General features: G+C 36.4%; 3 protein-coding genes across 3 annotated transcripts; 1 reads left to right on the top strand and 2 right to left on the bottom strand.

Moving 5' to 3' along the window:
- Positions 1-1,723: 1,723 nt before the first annotated feature.
- Positions 1,724-4,193, bottom strand: LOC143912691 (kelch-like protein 25). Its single transcript, XM_077431988.1, has 11 exons — positions 4,067-4,193; positions 3,891-3,975; positions 3,542-3,594; positions 3,313-3,460; positions 3,093-3,232; positions 2,864-3,024; positions 2,571-2,768; positions 2,379-2,499; positions 2,210-2,328; positions 1,945-2,125; positions 1,724-1,863 (listed from the first exon to the last, which is right to left on the bottom strand). Exons 1-11 carry the CDS (start codon positions 4,191-4,193, stop codon positions 1,724-1,726), a joined length of 1,473 nt encoding a protein of 490 aa, XP_077288114.1.
- Positions 4,194-4,406: 213 nt separating this feature from the next.
- On the bottom strand, positions 4,407-10,921 carry LOC143912925 (pyridoxal-dependent decarboxylase domain-containing protein 1). Its single transcript, XM_077432386.1, has 14 exons — positions 10,839-10,921; positions 10,395-10,762; positions 9,999-10,105; positions 9,781-9,915; positions 9,480-9,706; positions 9,335-9,406; positions 8,472-8,705; positions 8,324-8,395; positions 8,063-8,206; positions 7,711-7,957; positions 7,477-7,639; positions 5,968-6,089; positions 5,705-5,894; positions 4,407-5,633 (listed from the first exon to the last, which is right to left on the bottom strand). Exons 1-14 carry the CDS (start codon positions 10,872-10,874, stop codon positions 5,390-5,392), a joined length of 2,361 nt encoding a protein of 786 aa, XP_077288512.1. The 5' UTR covers positions 10,875-10,921; the 3' UTR covers positions 4,407-5,389.
- A 2,684-nt stretch (positions 10,922-13,605) lies between these two features.
- not (ubiquitin carboxyl-terminal hydrolase nonstop) lies at positions 13,606-17,611 on the top strand. Its single transcript, XM_077432387.1, has 7 exons — positions 13,606-13,839; positions 14,803-15,038; positions 15,110-15,275; positions 15,444-15,560; positions 15,634-15,773; positions 16,608-17,285; positions 17,390-17,611. The coding sequence occupies exons 1-7, from the start codon at positions 13,720-13,722 to the stop codon at positions 17,442-17,444; spliced, it is 1,512 nt and encodes a 503-aa protein (XP_077288513.1). The 5' UTR covers positions 13,606-13,719; the 3' UTR covers positions 17,445-17,611.
- The last annotated feature ends 1,355 nt before the right edge of the window (positions 17,612-18,966 follow it).

The raw sequence follows: 18,966 nt of genomic DNA, 5'->3' as shown, positions 1-18,966 counted from the left end.
CTTGCATGACACCTGCAGGATACGGGTCGTGCTGGATAGGTATGAACAGACCTTAATAGGGTTACATCCCAGATGTGAATCGCTACCAGGATAACCGCCGCTATGAAAGTCTCTCGCACGAAAATTCGGTCTCCTATCGCAGCAATTCTGAGCAATTTTCCTGTGCGACAGGTAATCGAATTTTCGTGAAACATAATTTTTACTAGCCTCTTATTATTGAAATTTTTTGCTCGGAGCATGGAGCGGAGATGGAACAAAATATTGATTCCGGAATGGAGCAGTTGCAAAAATAGTCCGCTCCAATTCACTGATATTAACTATACTATTATATGAATACAGCACAACTTGTAGTAACCCAAATCAAAATCAGTGATCTCAACTCATCTCTCATAATAATACACAAGTCGTACGCAGTAACATGCGGTGAAATTCTCTCTCTTTTTTACAGTCTTACTTAATGCCAGACCGCACTATACGAAAGCGATGCGACACGGAAGTGCGCGGCCAAATATTGTTTGTATGAAATTGTATAAAATAGAACGCACTACGCGTCACGCGACAGAGTTGCCTTTTATATCAACTTTGCCGTCGCATAGTGCGTTCTGGCCTTTAATGTGCGCGAGCAGGGTACAAGAGGAGCAGGCTGTTCCCCTTGCATCCTGCTCACGCACATTAAGTAAGGCTGTACGACAAAAAGAGAGAGAATTCCACCGCATGCCACTGGTCGTCCGATGGCATCGTCACACTCCTGTACGAACATGCGGAGCTAGCCTCGCCTGGGATTATTTTCGCTACTCGAGGACAATGTCCCAGTTCACTGACCTGACCTCATGCTCGTGAAAACTTCGTCACCCGCAGACAAAAGATAACCTCCAGCTTCCGAAAGCGAGATGACATCACTCAACCAGTACATATATAATGCAGAGTAGCAGACTAAGATGTCAGTTCAGGCAGCCTACTTCTCTATACTATACTAATGGCCTGTGTGCACATTATTATGCACTCGGTAAAATGTCGCAATTCGGATCAACGGAATTAATAATTTAATTTTTTTTTGAAAAAAGATTATTTTGTTGGCCGATTGAATCGATGAGCATACGCATGCGCAAACCCCATACTATGCCACGTCTCTTTCCACAGGTTACATCCCAAATGTGAATCGCTACCAGAATAACCACCGCTACAAAAATCGCGCGCGCGCATCTCCTGTCGCACGAAAATTGGCATTTTCTCGTTATTAATGTCATGGATTAAACTGAAACTTTCATCTTTAACATGTAGTACTTAAAATTTGCAATGGTGAAGCCAAACTATCAACTTAATGAAATTTCTAGTGTAATCTCAATTATTACATTCGGTATAGAAGTCATTACTTTATCCATATATAAAGCAGTGGCGCACGATGGAAATCACTCTCTATTTTTATCGCATAGCCTGAGGTGTGCGCGATAGATACAAATTATCAGTTTTGTTTCTTATCCCACACTTCATAAATTTTATTTACATATACATACATATGTATGTATATTTTCATACATATATGTACATATACATATAGAACAAAAAAAAACTTCCAGTATGTACATAAATAACAATCTTTTTATTTTACATTAAATTATTGCATACAATATAATTAAATTATAATAAAATATATGTATTGGTTTCAAGAATATTACTATTATTATAATTAATATTATAAAATTGACAAATTTTAAACTTAAGATCAAACAATGGAATAATATGGTATGACATGAGCAACTGCACAATATCTGATTTTGCTGAGACTTTTTAAAGATTTCCAAGTTTTACTCGTGGTGTTATATTCCCAAACATTACTCAAACTTGTCTTTCCATTATGTCCACCTGAAAATTAAAACAATCAATAACCAAACCCTGACCAATTGTCAGGAACATTATCATACTTAGGAACAAATAAAAGCTCACCCATGCAAATAAACTTATTTCGATAGAAACAAAGACTGATTGCAGAAGCTAGATATGGCAGTCTACAATAAGCTGTCCATAAATTAGAATCGGGATCAAAAGACTCAATGCTATCTAAAAATGATTGTGTTTCTGCATTATAACCACCGGCAACGTAAAGCCTTCCTGTAATTGTAATGCTCTAAAAGCAGTTAAATCAGATATACTATAACATTCATGATTCTCATTAATGCATTTATAAATGAATCAATAAATATATATTTACAGAGTGGTTTTCTCTTCCCTGTATCATTGGAGCATTATAAGACCAAGTATTGCACTCAACTGAATAAACTTGCACTTCATTAGTCGATTTAGAATTTCCATCTTTGTCAATACGCCCACCTGTCACATAGTCTCAGCTCCGATGATGACTATTTTGTCATTTTTGCTACGAAGACTTTCATTTTGCTCCAAGCATTGATAATTGGGTAAAATTGATTTTATTGCTTGTTTAATTATTGCATTGCACTCTGGATACAAAGAACAGAAGTCAATAGATTTCATGACGAGAAACTGGAAGGATGACATATTATTCGAGAAAATTATTATTAGATTTTATTCAATATCAAATAATTTTCAAATACCTGAATCGAAAGCAGCAGAAACTTCACCAAACTCAACAGATTTAATAATTCACTTCTACGATTTACTTCATCAGAATTCACCCATAATTTAAGGGAATTGAAGTCATCTTCTTCAGAGTCCACATTTATTTCTTCCGACGCCAGGATCTCGGCCAGAATGGTAGCTGGCAGACTCAAGAAACTTGGGGTTATATGTAACTGAATCAAAAATGAAAATGTAGCATAGATCAGGAATAATAATGCATTTTACATAATCGATACCTACAGTCTTGAAGTTATCGAGAGTCAATCGCATCGCCTTTTCCTTGGATCATCCTTGAAATTGGATCATCCGAAAGACGCAAGACTTCCAAACAATTAGTGTGGTCGATAAATTTGTGTCGAGGGTCAATACTATTCATATTTAGTTTTTTGGCCAGCTCCATGAATTTTTCAAAGTGCTTGTCGTCGATGACTGTAAGTACATTTAAAATATTAAATTAATATAATAAAAATATCAAACGAGTTGTTTTTGCGACTTACGTATTTCTCCAAGGTAGCAATAGCTTAGCATTGCTTCTATAACCGGGAAGTCGAAACCAGACAAAGCTTCATTCAATGAAGTTTCGTCGCTATCGAAAAATTGACTGCACGCCGTCAGTACTATCATATGCGAATAGAAGCTGCAATAACAAAGAACAATCATTAGAAGTGACATTTTAAATTAACATAATTTTAGAGAAGGAATAAATGTATGTAGTACTTCCGGCCATTAACAGAGATTGGCATATCGACATGTTTTTCGTTTTTCATAGATTCATAAAAATATTCAAGTCGTTTCGTCATAAATTCGGGTTTAGCTTTCAATTCTATCATCTTGTTTCTTCTTAGTGTTTTACGAAAGCCTTCTTCTAAAAATAAAACAATTTAATATACGTATGATAATTAATTCAGAACCAATAAATGTAAGATACAAAATTAAAGGACCTTACCTATTGAACAGAATCCTGACGATGACTGATTTATTGTAAAAATACTCTTCGGCCTATACCAATACCACAATAGATAATCCTAATCGGCTAATGGTTTTTTCTAGTTTTCACAAAAAAACACATTTACTGACAAATAAAAACAACTTGTAGATATTTGGAATGCTTGACTTTGTCAAAACAATATTATAATTTTATATAAATCTTCCACTTTCATGTTTTACATTTTAGATTAAATTCTTTGTCTGATTTGACAAATAAAGCAAAAACAGGGATCTTTCATCCATTATGAAAGATATATCTGAGCTTGTAGGCAGATGGTTTAGCCTTGTGAATATTAATATTAGCCTACCATCTAGCGAGCAATTTAATCATAGCCAACAGTAATGTTATGGTTATAGTCAATAGGTGGAGAACGAAAGATGGACCTCCAGCAGCTTAAGACAGAAACAACCAATTAAGGAATGGTCTAGAGTTAAAACATCTCAAGGAATGCACCAGTATGCATCTTCAATTAATAGTTTTCACTGATAAATGGCACTGACAACAACTGTATACAAGTGCTACTTTGATCTAAAACGTTTGTTTGAATCTCGCTTACTCTTACATCCCGATGAAACCTGTTCTTAAATACGTCTAGGAGACATAAGTGCATATTGGAGACATAACTCCAGTATCTTCATATCTTGGAGACATAACTCCAGTGCAGTGAGATAAGGTTCTCAACTGTAAATGTAAAATTAAAGGACGACCAAGTTAGACAGAGCCAAAATACCCACCAAAGGTTGTTCTTGTAATGATAATGATACACTATTAAAAATACATAATTTTTACAAAAATATTTGATATTAAAAATAAAATAGTCATTATAAATCATTATCTTTATTTATTTTTATCAATTTATCTTCATCAGATAAATTTATAATAATTTGTTGAATATATTAAAAATAAAATGCATACAATGCAAGCGTACAATTCGATTGTACAATTTCTAAATAAATACAGACTTTACTTTTTTTTTGCGATACATATAATATATAATGTAAGTAGGTATGAATATCAACTCTAAAAAAAAACAAAACTATAATAATTGTACTTGTAATGACATTTTACCCTAATTGTGAATTCTTTCAGTCGAAAATTAGAAACAAGTTCAGATAGTGAATAAAAATGTATATCGAAAGCATATTGTGCGGGGAAAACTATAATATATAATATATAAAGAAGAAATATTTACTATGTATACTTTTTTTGCAATGTACCTATTATGTATTATAATACATATTATTATATATATAAATAATAAACAAATCGCAGGTTCTTACAACGTGCTAAGGAGATAAAACAATCTTATATCAAATAAATAAAAAATTCAAATGCCTGGAATGTCACATGCGACATTGTGAGATCAGATACGTACATGTAGTGTTTTAAAAAAATTCGAAGTGCGTATTTTCTCACTAATACTTTGTAGCATATTGATTAACATATAGCAACGACATGTTAATTATGCAGTCATACAAAAACCAGTATAAATTAAAGGATATGGCTATTTATACACAATGTATGTATACTCAATTGACTATACATATTAACATTAAAGTAATGAACAATCAAAATTCGCGTTTATAGTCTTGATTTTTCACTAACTTTACTTTAACCATTTAATTCAAAATACAGGTTGTATGCATAGTTGTATGTATAGTCAATTAATACATATTGTAATGATAATAGCCAATTCCTTACCATAAAAAACACGGTGCATATTATAATACTTCAATCATACCGGAAAAGCTAAAATTTTGTACAAATTTCTCGAAACAAAAAGAAAAGTTGAAGTAAAAATTGCACTTAGGTTTTGTTGGCATCTGCATTTCCTAGCCTATTGTCTTCGATTACGACTTGAGATAATTGGGGCGGCTGACCCGAAGATTGAACCGTAGTCGTCGAACTATGACTCGACGTTCTCGAATGAGACGAATTCATACTCTCCGGAAGTTTCACACCTTCTCCGACGGGCGTTTGGACCATAGCAGGCGGAGGAGCTTTGGAAACACCGTGCGGAATAGTACCGCTCGGAATTTGCATATGATACCTGAAAAGAGGCGTCCAAACAATCAGTTAACATGCATCCAACTCGTATTCGACATTGCTAATTGAAAATACTTGTAAATATTCTCCGTTGATTCGAGGGTTCCTTGTCGGAGGTTGAGAGTTCGTCCGCGTACTCCGGCCGGCGGTGGAGGACTCCACCAATCGACTACTCGACCCACCACCGGCACGTGTCTTAATAAACCTTCTTGCCACAGTCTCTCGGAAGTCTCGCGCTGTAAATCGATCGTCGCTGCTTCTATGCCTACAATTAAGAAAAAAAAAATCAATACAAAGTAAATAAACAATTCAATAAAAACTGATTTTATTTATTATACCTTTCTTAACAATTTCTGTCATCGATTCTAAAACTTTAGAATTCTCTTCAAACTCTTTTCCTACGCACACCACCAAATTAAGTAACTCTTCAACGTCAGTATCAGCCGTAACCATGCCGAATCTAATAAAAGAAAACGTACATATTTAATGAAATAGATAACGTATCAATTTTAAGGATTAAATCAATTTTTTTTTACATTCATTGATTTTTTTTTTTGTGGTTTTGTAATTAAACTATAGGTATATAAAAATATAAAAATATAATTCAAATAGTAAAATAAACTATGAATGTAGATTTTTTGATATTAAGTGAATTTACTGGATTATAATTGACAATGATTGTTAAAACCATCACAAAATACAACTTTGCCTATATGTAGTAAGCTTTTTTAGGGGGTATTCTTTAATAAAAAAAAATTCGGATGTGACCAACCCACGACTTTATCTATGTATTTGAGAAATATAAGAAGGTTACAAACCAAAATTCGATAATTAAACATACATACACGTTCACACATACCAGCAATTGAGCGCAAATGTAGGGAAATTAACACAAGACAAAGGTTCTGCTTCTGGTTGTCTGATTTTGTTCAAATTTTTTTTATTACTTAAAATATACACATTAAAATATCAAGAAAATAAAAATAATTTAAAAGATCAAAATAAAATAATGAAATAAACCTTAGCAGCTCTAAGTTAGTAAATAAAGAATACAAAGATAAATTTTCAGCTTGATATAATCAGGGGTGTGGAAAAAATCGGGTGGTCACAACATTGACTTTTCTAAGAGGAAAAAATCCCACTTCCGGTTTATTAAATTTGGTGTTTTTTATTTTTATTTTCATCACATTGATACAAGGATTATACTTGAATTTTCTCGTGAAGAGCACACATGTTTAAAAGGGTCGAAAAAAGTAGTGGAAGAAAAATCGAACAAGAGTAAACTGCCACTTCAGGTTGATGGATGCCCACCATATTTTATATATAACTTTGTATTAAGCTTAAACTTATAGATATGAAATTTCAGCACAATAAATGAAAAGGTTTCTGAGAAAAACATAATAAACCTCGCTTCTCTCAAGTAAAAATATTTAATAATTACGGTATAAAATTTAAAATTTAAAAAAAATTCAGTCTGATTTAGTTAACGGTTTGGGAGATAATTGAATTCAAAAACTTAAAAAAAAAGAGGACACCTTAAAGGGGAGGTACCATGTCCGGTCAACTAAAAATTTGAAAAAAATTTACATTGTATCAAAAACTCCCCAAACATCATGAAAACGTGATCAGTGATCGATTCTGAGTTCGAATCAGTCAAAATCTCGAGTTCGAATTTTCGCATGATCACAAAACTTCATCTATTGTTACTACGTACATAGATAAAGTAAAATAGGTTCACAAGTACATATACATATAGTAAAAAAATACATTCAATAAAAAGCTGAAAATCATCAACAAATTCATAGATCAACATAAAATAAAATAACGACATCCAACAACAGCTATACCTGACACAAACGAGACCGTCACTGCCTTCGCCTAGGGAGAATGCCGCATCGGTCGCTCGCAAACTATCAACCAGCGACATATTCAAAGAATTCAACTCCTCTTTAGCCTGGTCTGTGAGTAGTTCTTCCCAACCTTCCGGCACATACCGAACTCCGCCGAGACCTGACGAAACACAAAAAATTTTAAACGCAACATTCAACCCAAATCGAGCAGACGAGGAATCGAAAACTCACCCGCCCAGCTGGGCATTTCGACGAGTCGCAAAGTATTATTTTGGTCGACCAACTTCAAAAACGTCTCTTTGTGAGTGACAGTCGCCATCAGTATGTCGAGCTGCTGCTCCAAACACAAGGAAAATGATTCCAACTTCTCCGTCAGCACCGCCTCATCATCAGGCTTCCATTTCTCATCGGGCGCTTCCAACGGACAATACCGCAGCACAACACCATACGTTTCCGATTCACAAATCTCGATATTAATCTAAATATAAATTACACAAAACGAATTATTAAACTTGCTATATACGATGGTTGAAAATGATTGATACCCAATACTACTTATACAGTATATAAAAAATATATAAACCTGATCTGTATCCCTTTGTAAGATTTGTCCGAGCCATGAATTGAGCTTGTCATAATAAGACGGCACCCTTCCCAACACCATATCTTTGGAAACTTGGGGTATAAATTGGAAAACAACGCAAGATACCGCCACTTCAAATATTAGCTGAAAATAATAGATAATTTATGTATGTATTCATTTTATTTAATTTTCTTATCTTTAGCGTGTAACGTTATCTGATGATAAATTTGTAAATAGCACATAAAAATATTTTATACGCACTGCTATGTTCAACGGTTTAGATGTGAGATCGGCTAACGAATAGGCACCGCCTTCTCCTCCCGGTTGTTTGCTCTGTTGACGTTTAAAACACAATAAAACCTCCAAACTATTCAATTATAAAACGAGTTCAATTCAAAAGGAGTCGTACTAGAATCCTAATGCATGGCATTTTGGCCACCTCGGCCCAAACTAGCGCACAACTGTGGAAGGCAGACGTGAGTCGGGCCAGAATTGCATTCCGGCCGGCAGCACAAAGCGTGGCCCACAGCGGAAGAGAAGTCAAACGTCTCGCCGAATGATCCGAAGTCAAGCCGGCGAGCAAAGGCAGCGCTCCTTCTCTGCCCCTCGCACCAGCTCCTGATTCTAAAAGTCTATAAAGTGTCTGCGCAAATCATAAGGACAATATTCCTAAAAATAAGTCATCAAACTCCGGAAATCACAAGTCAACATCCCAATATCTTCAGAATTGCTGTTTCTTCGCCAACATACATTCATAATGACATGACAAAAAGTGAGAAACACTTCGACTATAACATATATACGAAGTATCAATTAAGTTTTGTGATGACGACATCCTAGATCACATTTCAACGGTTTCTAGAAAATATGTGTGACATGAATGTGTATATCATTAAAAGAATTTCGTTTTTAATACTATTTTTCCTCAATGTCATAGGCTGGACACAACCGATATTTTTTCGATAGTTGCAAATTTATATGTATATATAAGTAATTAACTAATTACTAGAAGCTTCAAATTACAACCTAGTAATAACATAAGCATAAATTTAGCTAAAAATTATAGCTTCGAAGTACCTCACAGACAGCCGTATATCAATATCTATACAGATATCAAAAGTAATACATTCATTGTGAAAACATAAACACATTTTTCGTTATCTACATAATTCCACTCGACTTCACAAACATCCATAAAAAAACCGCTAATCAGCAATAATCCGAAATTACGCCGTACATACTACACATTTGACGATCGCCATTAAAGGATACAACTGTCGGCAATCCAGGGATTCCCAACCACGTACCGAGAGGAAGCGTTATGGAATCAGAAATTCTCGGCGGCTGAAATGAACAAAGAGACCAATCATTTTCATAATCCAATTACAATCAACTGCATCGCATAAACTAAACTGACAATGGTGGAATTTCCATGGGTGATGGCTAAAGCTGCGAGAGCGTGTCCTCGTAAGTGCAACCAACAATCGTGAAGACGACACAGCTCGTGCAATCTAAAAATATTATCTGAATGACCGGCTATCGTCGTGCCGGCATCGGCCAACACGATCAGAGGAATCCTATTAGCGGCGACGTCTTCGGCTATCATACGTTGTATGGCGGCGACGTCCATAGTCTGATTAGAACCTGGAAAAAACCCAATGAAATCAATTACAAAACTCACACGAGACTTCTGCAATACATGTATAATATTTACTAACCGAATACAGTGTTGACTGGAACAGGTCTTATGCAAGCTAAAGGCAGTCCGAGTTGCCTGCACAAATGTTGGACAACACCTAAAGGACTTGCAACAGAACTATAAATACATGGCAGTTGATTCATTAAAGCTCCACCTGAAAACATTTGTAAATCAATAATAATAATAAATAAATCACCAATAATACATAAATATATAAAGGATTTGTGCAATTCACACCTCCGTCTTCTAAATAACGTGGATATTTATAGTGCAACATCAGTCTTGTTACTTTGACGAGGCCCTCGAGCTGGTCGTGATGATAGCAAGCGTTACAATCGATGAATCTGAAATATAACCATCGTCATTATAGCACTCGATCGCTTAACCTCACACATTTTCAATAGTTTGTAAGCCTATCATGTATCCTTTTATTAACTTAGTACATATCTCTCATGATATTTCGCCCTCACTTGTTCCACTGTCTAATATAGTCACACTTTTCATAATTCCCATCGATAAGACACTTATGTGGAAGGTAAATACTCTCTCATTTAATTTCAAATTCTTAAATACGCACTTAAATATTGCACAATGTTTTAATAAGATAAGTTGGATAAGTGTGTGGGGTACAACCTGAATAGATGGCTGAGCCATCGAGTGGTGTCGGAGTTGATTTGAGCACTCATCTTTTGGAGTTGAGTCCGCTCGAGGCTACCGGCGTAGGCCGCCACGCTGTGAGCCAACACGGATATCCTCGAGATGCGATTGAGCGGCGGAAGCGGCCACGTACCATCCTCTATCGTCCCGCTATCGCTCTTGCAGATTAAATTCTCTATGCTCTGAATGATCTCGTCCAAGGAAGACTCTTCCGGTATGAGGAAGCCCGCGCTCTGCTTCCGGTGGATTTGGTCGTTTCGGTCGCCGGCGCCGGCCCCGGCTTCCAGTCTTTCGATCACTTGGGAAACTTGAAACTCGACGTCGACGAGCGGCCGGCGTATTTCCTGCGTGGAAAGAGTTCGCTATTATTCTGTTGGAATTGTTAAAATGTCCGCGTCGGAAAGGAATTGTGGGAATTACCTCAGTGGAATCGGGTTGAAGGTTCGCTTCGGCCATCGTGGCAGCGGCGAACGCCAAACGTCACCACCATCTGACACAACACTGATTTTTTACTTTATTTCAGCAGACCGTAACATCTAGGTTCGTGACCATCTCCACAGAGTGTTTATCTTATATAACATGTTTTCTTTCTACTGCGCTACTATCGACAGCGATTGTATGTAGTTGTGCAAGTGTGGTTACTGATAATAAGCATCGTTTTGTGTATTCGAGATACTTTTTACTAATTATTAAAAAATTAAGTTCCATCTACATAAATATGCAAAATACAATAATTAGTCATATAATAATTACTACTTATTTGTAGAGATATAGCACGACTTGTGATATCACCTATATCCCTCATCGAACTTAATCTGTACAAATGACATCATCGTGTCCTCTTCTCGTACACGAAAGTTACCCATGGCCGAAATACTTTGTCCAGCTTACCCATAAAGGCGATTCGACTCGCTCCAGATACGCAATCACGAGTACACGCGTTGCTCAAGCAACGAGTACAGCTACGCGTTGCTCAAGCAACACCTTTATAAACCAGTGCATCGTCCCCAGATGCCAGTGAGCTTCAGGAACTCGACCTAGCTCGTTCCAGTGAATCCTTTACCTACTTCGCTGTACATACAAATACACCTGTATTAATCGAGTAATAAAGATCCTCTTCAAAATTCAACTGAATTTCCATAGGCTGGGAAACGGTCCAAAAACCTTCATATTTATATTGAAATAATTAATTAAACTAATGTAGTAAACAGTGTAGGAATCTCGTCGTCGTCATCGTCATCGAAACCTTCGAGAATATTCCGCAACAACAAAATACATCGAGCGGAACAGCGCCAAGCATTCCAGAAAATACTACGCCTCGACAAAAGTGCATTCCTTTCGTACGCATCAACAAACTAAATGCTCGTACAACCACTTCCACCAAGCATTCCAGAAAATTCGACGCCTCGACGAAAGCAAATTCCTTTCGTACGCATCAACAAACTAAATGCTCGTACGACCACTTCCACCAAGCATTCCAGAAAATTCGACGCCTCGACGAAAGCAAATTCCTTTCGTACGCATCAACAAACTAAATGCTCGTACAACCACTTCCACCAAGCATTCCAGAAAATTCGACGCCTCGACGAAAGCAAATTCCTTTCGTACGCATCAATAACCACTTCCACCAAGCATTCCAGAAACACTATAAAAGGAGGTACAACCCAAACAACGCCAGTCGACCCACAGCAGCAAGCGTCGACACACAACAGCAGACCAGTCAACATACAGCTCCTGACCAGCCACCACTACACTACGCGGACTTGGAAGATCAACCAGCCGGACGAGCCAGCAACACACTGCCGTATCCAGAGACCTTCCGAACATAGCCGAACAACGAGCCAGCAACACACTGCCGCATCCAGAGACCTTCTGAACATAGCTGAATGCCGAGCCAGCGACACTCTACCATATCCAGAGACCGCTGAACGACATACTTTTGCCCACAAATACCATACCTTTGTACAACCATAGGCAAACAATAAAACTTTATAAAACTAGCACAACAGTGTTTCGTTATGCCGGGATACGGTCAACACTTACCTACCCCGCCTACAACAGAAACACTTATTTATTTATTTATTTAAGATGAAACAAAAGCAGCTCAAAAACTTTAAAATAAAGTGGTAAATTTAGTCTTACAATCATAGTTATCTTCAAAAAGACCATAATAAATTTAACAGGAAGCGAAATACTTTCGCGAAAATCAATCGCAAATTTGAATTGCTAATGGTTCGGTGATTATTCCTCACAAAGCTATTTTGAACAATTCGGTGATTATTCCGCAAAAAGCGATCTCGTACACGCCACTAAAATCTCGATCACGGAACATCTGGCAACCAAAAATTCTATCAATCCACGCGAAATATTGTACTAACGAGAACTCGAGTGCCATGATCGAGATTTTAGTGACGTGTGCGAGATCGCTTTTTGCGGAATAGTCCGTATCCCATCTTGAACACATCACAAAAATTTCGATTGTCGTGTGCGCGATCGCAATGTGTGAAATAATCCGTTTGTCGTTGCTAATATTATTGCTTACAAATACATTTTTCGGTTCGGTGATTATTAGTCACAAAGCGCTCGCCCAAAAGTCACTAAAATCTCTATAACGAAACATATGGCAGCCGAAAAGTCCATCATACTAACAATGACTATCATACTAACGAGAGCTCGAGTGCCAAATATTCTGTATTCGAGATTTTCATGGCAAAAATTGTCTTTTGGGCGATCGTGATGTGACTAATAATCCAATTACCACGTTTTTCATACGCAGCATCCGTGATTTATATATGTAGTTTTCAAGTTGAGCCATAACACCATCACTCCACTTTAGTTTTGTACAATATTTCAGAATTGTAGCGCTTCGTGAGGTTGACGTCGCCGTCAAAACAATTTATAAAGAAGTTTTGCCACAAAAAAGCAGTCAAAGTCGCCCGATTATTCACAACTTCATGATCCTGTATGAAACCAAAATTGTGCAAACCGAGCTGAATTCGCGCCAATCGAAGGATAGGCGTACATGGCGTGTACGGCCAAACGACCAGCTGGTGTGCGTTATAAACGCGGGGTTATAAGACGCAAAATCGCCATGACACCAACGTAGCGGTATGCAACGCGAGTACCCATTTCCATCTCCGCTTCATCAAAAATGGCGTAGAAGCGCGGAATACCGCAGCACAAACAAGCCGAAGCCGGTGTGACAGCGCAAGCGGCGAACAGTGGTAATGGTAATGGTAATGGTAACCTTTCGGTTACCACAACACTGCCTGTCAATTCAGTACCTGAAATTGGCGACAAGATGAACGATACCGGCTGTCTGCACTTGACCAACTTCAAGGCGGCCAAAGGCACCGAGCCCTACAAGATCGTACACGCCTTTTTCGTCGCCTGCACCTCTTACGAAGCTCGCAGCTACAAGGTGTATACTCCACTATACTATTTTCATATGAACCCTTGTTTGTATAACCAATTTTGCACTAACATATTGCGCAATCTCTTCGTCGAAAACTATGACGTTGGTGCTCAGTCTGCTCTGGACCGAGTCGATCATTTGTTATCCCAGCTGAATGATTGTTCCCTCAAGTTGGAAAAAGTTCAAAGAAAATGTCTTCGTTACTTGTACGCGAAGAGAGATAGTATTTAATCCGAGTGCCTGTTCAATTCTCCAGCTTTTTGGGGGTATATTACTCTTATGAAACACTATGTAGAGATTTTTTTGATCAAATCCTATTCTATGGTAGTTAAACCTTAGGCTCATCATCCTTTATCTGTACTGCATTTTATTTAACTTGACTGTAGGAAGAAACATACGATATAGCTATTACTCGGCTAAGATATTCCAATCAATAAAATCTCACTTGTCTATATATGTATATAAAAAAAATGGAATCCAATGAAAATTTTCTACTGACAAGTTAACTATAAGTTCAAAATTAACAAAATGGGGTAAATATCTTGTCAATATGTTAGCATATGTTTAATGCCAATTACATTGAGATTTTTTTTTTTTGGTGAGTAAAACTATTTATTTTTAATTTTTATTTAAAATATTAAAGCTTTATTTATTTAAGCTTCATTTCTAAACTAACTACAATGGAATAACTAGTGGGTAGTGGAAGCAATTGGCATGTGAAGTTGCAACAATCATTTTTGCATTAGTTTAGAACCAAAGCCCACTAGTTAAAGCTTTGATATTGGAAATACATCATTTAAATATGAAACTGATTGTTTTATTTGCATTTTGATCAAAAATTTGAGCATTGCCATTGAATCATGACAGCGAATGATTTCCTGTGTATAAAATACTTATGTATCCGGCCTTAGTGACCAGTGATGCCGGCACAGTCTTATTTAAAAATAAAATATAAAACATATGTTTCAGGCTACATCATGCTTGTGCTTCACATGCAGTATGCCCGGTCCGAGACTACATTCCTGCCTGCATTGCATATTCTTCGGTTGCTATGCGGGCCACATACAAGAACATTCAAAGTCTAAAAAACATTTCCTGTACGTGGACTTGTCGCATGGAAACATATACTGCGCTCAATGCCAAGACTACATTTACGATAGAGAATTGACTGAAATTGCAAACCTTAATAGGGTAAAGGAAACTAAGTGAGTCATCGCACACACTTGTGGTCACAACGATGACCCTTTGCGACGCATCTAACTCTATGGACTTTCAGATCTTTAGGAATGAGTGCTCCGTACATGCCGTGGCTGCCAAACTCACAAGACGCGACCGCTCTTAGACGCCTCCGGAAGCGCCGGGTAGTCAGTCCGATGACGACGATCGGTCTCAGGGGACTGCAAAACTTAGGATCGACCTGTTTCATGAATTGTATAGTCCAAGTAATTACTTTTTCGTTCTATTCATTGCTGGCATCCGGTGGGTTTCCAAAGAGTTGCCGAAATGCGTCGATAGTATTAAAACGGTGTGCAGTTTGGAAACCCATTGACGACACCACTCGTTCTATTGACCGATTCGTTTGATTTAATTTGATTTTTTTTTAACCGCAGGCCCTCATTCACACTCCACTGTTAAGAGACTACTTCCTCGGCGAGAGACACAAATGTAAAGTATCCACAGGTGGTCCTGGAAAATGTTTAGTTTGTGAAGTTTCCAAATTATTTCAAGTAAAATTTATCCCCATTGCATAGATGAAATAAAAAGTGTTTAGCATGTTTTTAATTTGTGTTATATTTTTAGGAGTTTTACTCGGGTTCAAAGACGCCGTTGATTCTTCACCGCTTATTACATTTGATCTGGACACATGCACGTCATTTGGCGGGATACGAGCAACAAGACGCTCATGAATTCTTCATAGCGACCCTTGACGTTTTGCATCGGTACTTTCTATATACATATTATGTAGTATACACGATTTATTCGTCCATTTAATGTATACATTTACCGATTTTTGGTGGACGTATAAAATGACACAAATCAACACAATGGCGATGGAATATTATGAAATAATTAAATGAAACTATGTATGATATGTAGATTTTAACCTGTATAAACATTCAATTTTATAAACTCCAGCTGATTGTCATTGTCATATGAAATGTGTATATTTATATATCCCTTTGAATGCTGACGCACGGGCCTGAAAAACGTCAATTGGCGTACAAAGTAAACAAGAATGCTAATCGCTAAGCCTTTCCAGGTAGCATTAAAAAAAACTGCTTTGAATATGGGTCGTGTAATCCGTGTCATTCATTTGTCAACGTTTATAAAGACAGGTTTACATGGGAATTTCTGAATTTATAACCATAGCATTATTTCCATATGGAAATTTCTAGCTGCCGAGTATTTTAGATTGTGAGCGTTACATTTTAACAGCAACGAAGAAGATGGAACTAGTTTTGGATGAATACATTCATTAATAGACTTATTTTGTTCATTTTATATTGTTGCAAGATTTATTAGAGAGTTTAAACACACCTTTACAAAACTCGAAATCCTCGGCTGTAGTTATCTAGGGTTTGTTTGAATTGGCTACAATTTTTATACCGGCTTTCTATTGGATTTCTTAATAATTCTAGTTGAAAATATTGGTGAAATTTACAGCGTGGTGGGCTTTCAACAGAAAAGACGTCAGCACTCAAAGGGATATATGCATCATCGATGTGCATTTAAGTTCGTCGTTAATCGGAACTGTGCTTTTGTGTACGTTTCAGACATTGCCGGAATGGAATGGAGGAAACATCTCAGAAAAAGGAAGGCAACGCTCGTTGCGATTGCATCATCGATCAAATATTCACCGGAGGATTGCAGAGCGACGTGGTCTGTCAGGCGTGCAGTGGCGTCTCGACCACGATCGACCCCTTTTGGGACATATCCTTGGACGTGGCGGGTCCGGGATCCCTCCAGGGCTGCCTCGAGAGGTTCACCAGAGCGGAACACCTCGGCTCGGGCGCTAAGATCAAATGCTCCAACTGCAGGGCGTATCAGGAGTCGACGAAGCAGCTGTCGCTCGAGACGCTCCCCATCGTCGCCAGTTTTCACCTGAAGCGGTTCGAACACTCTAGTCAAATCGATAGGAAAATATCCACATTCATCTCATTCCCCGCCGAGCTCGATATGACGCCGTTCATGTCCAGCCACAAGAGACAGCAGAACGCCGACACGAGATCCAGACATCACAACAATAACAATGCGGAAGCTTCGGGCACGCAATCAGACGAAGCCATATTCGCCGACAACAGATATTCCCTGTTCGCCGTCGTGAACCATCTGGGCTCTCTGGACGCCGGACATTACACGGCCTACGTTAGGCAGATGCAGGGTTGTTGGTTCAAATGTGATGATCACATGATAACGCGCGCTTCTCTCCGAGAAGTATTAGATAGTGAAGGGTAAATACATTTTTATATATATATAATGGTTGATCTCTTCTTATCATATTGTATTGTATGTAAATATAAAATGGTGAAATTAAATGTTGATGTTTACGTTTCAGGTACCTTCTCTTCTATCACAAGACTGTGCTCGAGTATGACTGTGACGGAATTTAGATTATTTAAAATATATTTATGTATCAAACTATTGTGCTGATCTCTAAAACATTATTGTTACTGTTATATAAACACGTATACATACATACATATATTATGCTTTAAAGCAAATCAATATTTTCACAATTAAATGCCGACAAAAAATATATTAACAAAAATTTAATGATTCGTATGCGTTTTGTTTGTCTGTCGTCTAAATTCTTTATAATGTAATAATTTGAATTCTCACTATTTTATATATATTTCAGTATTATATTTACGTTGATCATATATTAATGTATTTTGTCAGCTCTATTTTTTCATATTATTTATTGACAGCCGGTTATATTAATTAGGTCACATCACATTTTATGTTTTATATATATATATATAATTGACAGACTTTTCCATGTTTTATTTTTGATCACTCATTACATGTATAATTATATGATAAAATAAGCTTGGGAAAAAATTGAACTTTGAACATTTAACAAGACTGTTTTGAATTAAATTTGTTTTAAATCTCCCACCGGTACTTAACGTAAGCATTAAATATTAATGGATATTTGCTATATCGAATACAATTTTTGCCGATTTCATTCATCTCTCTCTCTCTCTCTCTTTATATATATATATATATATATATATATATATATATATATATATATATATATATATATATATATATATATATTTATGTATATGTATCTAGGGTTTCACTTTTGTGATTGATAAAAATAAAATATACTATTATATATTTGGATGAATATTTCAAATTAGCAGACTTCTTGTAAATTTGTGTATAATATATTTTGTATCTTTAGAATTATACTTAAGCATTCTCTAAGTTTGATGTTTTCTTCCTTTTACTGTGATAAACTGATTAATATCAATGTGATTGATATTTTTTTTTTAATATGTATAATTAGAGTAATTAATTTTCTGTACTAGTAGTGCATTGTTTAAATTTGATGTTGTTGAATTGATGTTTAACATATCTCTTACACATTTCGCAGTCGCACTCCAGCTCTGTTATAATTTGTTGCCGATTTCTTAGACTACTGAATTTGTGTATAGCTGAAAAAGTCAAGTTTGATTTCTCTCTCTCTCTCTGGTAAAATTGTAAGCTTCTCTCGTAAACTCGATTTTAATTAGATGAATCGTAAATGTAATCAATGTAATAGATGTTCATGTCTAAACTGTTAGATTCTACAATCAGACCGAGAGTTTGACTGGTTTTCACTCTTGAAAGTCAATAATTGTGGGATTGATATTTAAACTATATATTCAACGTCATTATTACTGTTTAGTTTCAAAATAATGACTTTCATGTTATAATTGAATGTGAATAAATTTAAACTTAAATGGATTTTTTTAATATTCAACACAATTCAATGTTTTTTATTATTTTACATACATTTTCTCTCTTCGTGCTGATACATAATTGTTAAGTGTCATTTTTGCATAAAAATGCATTTTTAATAGGATAAAGAAAACGGATTTTCCAGAACATACTTATATACATAGTTATAACTCGCTACTT

Source organism: Arctopsyche grandis, chromosome 6 (genome assembly GCF_051622035.1).
Source record: "Arctopsyche grandis isolate Sample6627 chromosome 6, ASM5162203v2, whole genome shotgun sequence".
In the NCBI taxonomy this organism is placed as follows: domain Eukaryota; kingdom Metazoa; phylum Arthropoda; class Insecta; order Trichoptera; family Hydropsychidae; genus Arctopsyche; species Arctopsyche grandis.
Note: the sequence above shows the minus strand (reverse complement) of the source record. Positions and strands in the feature narration are given on the sequence as shown.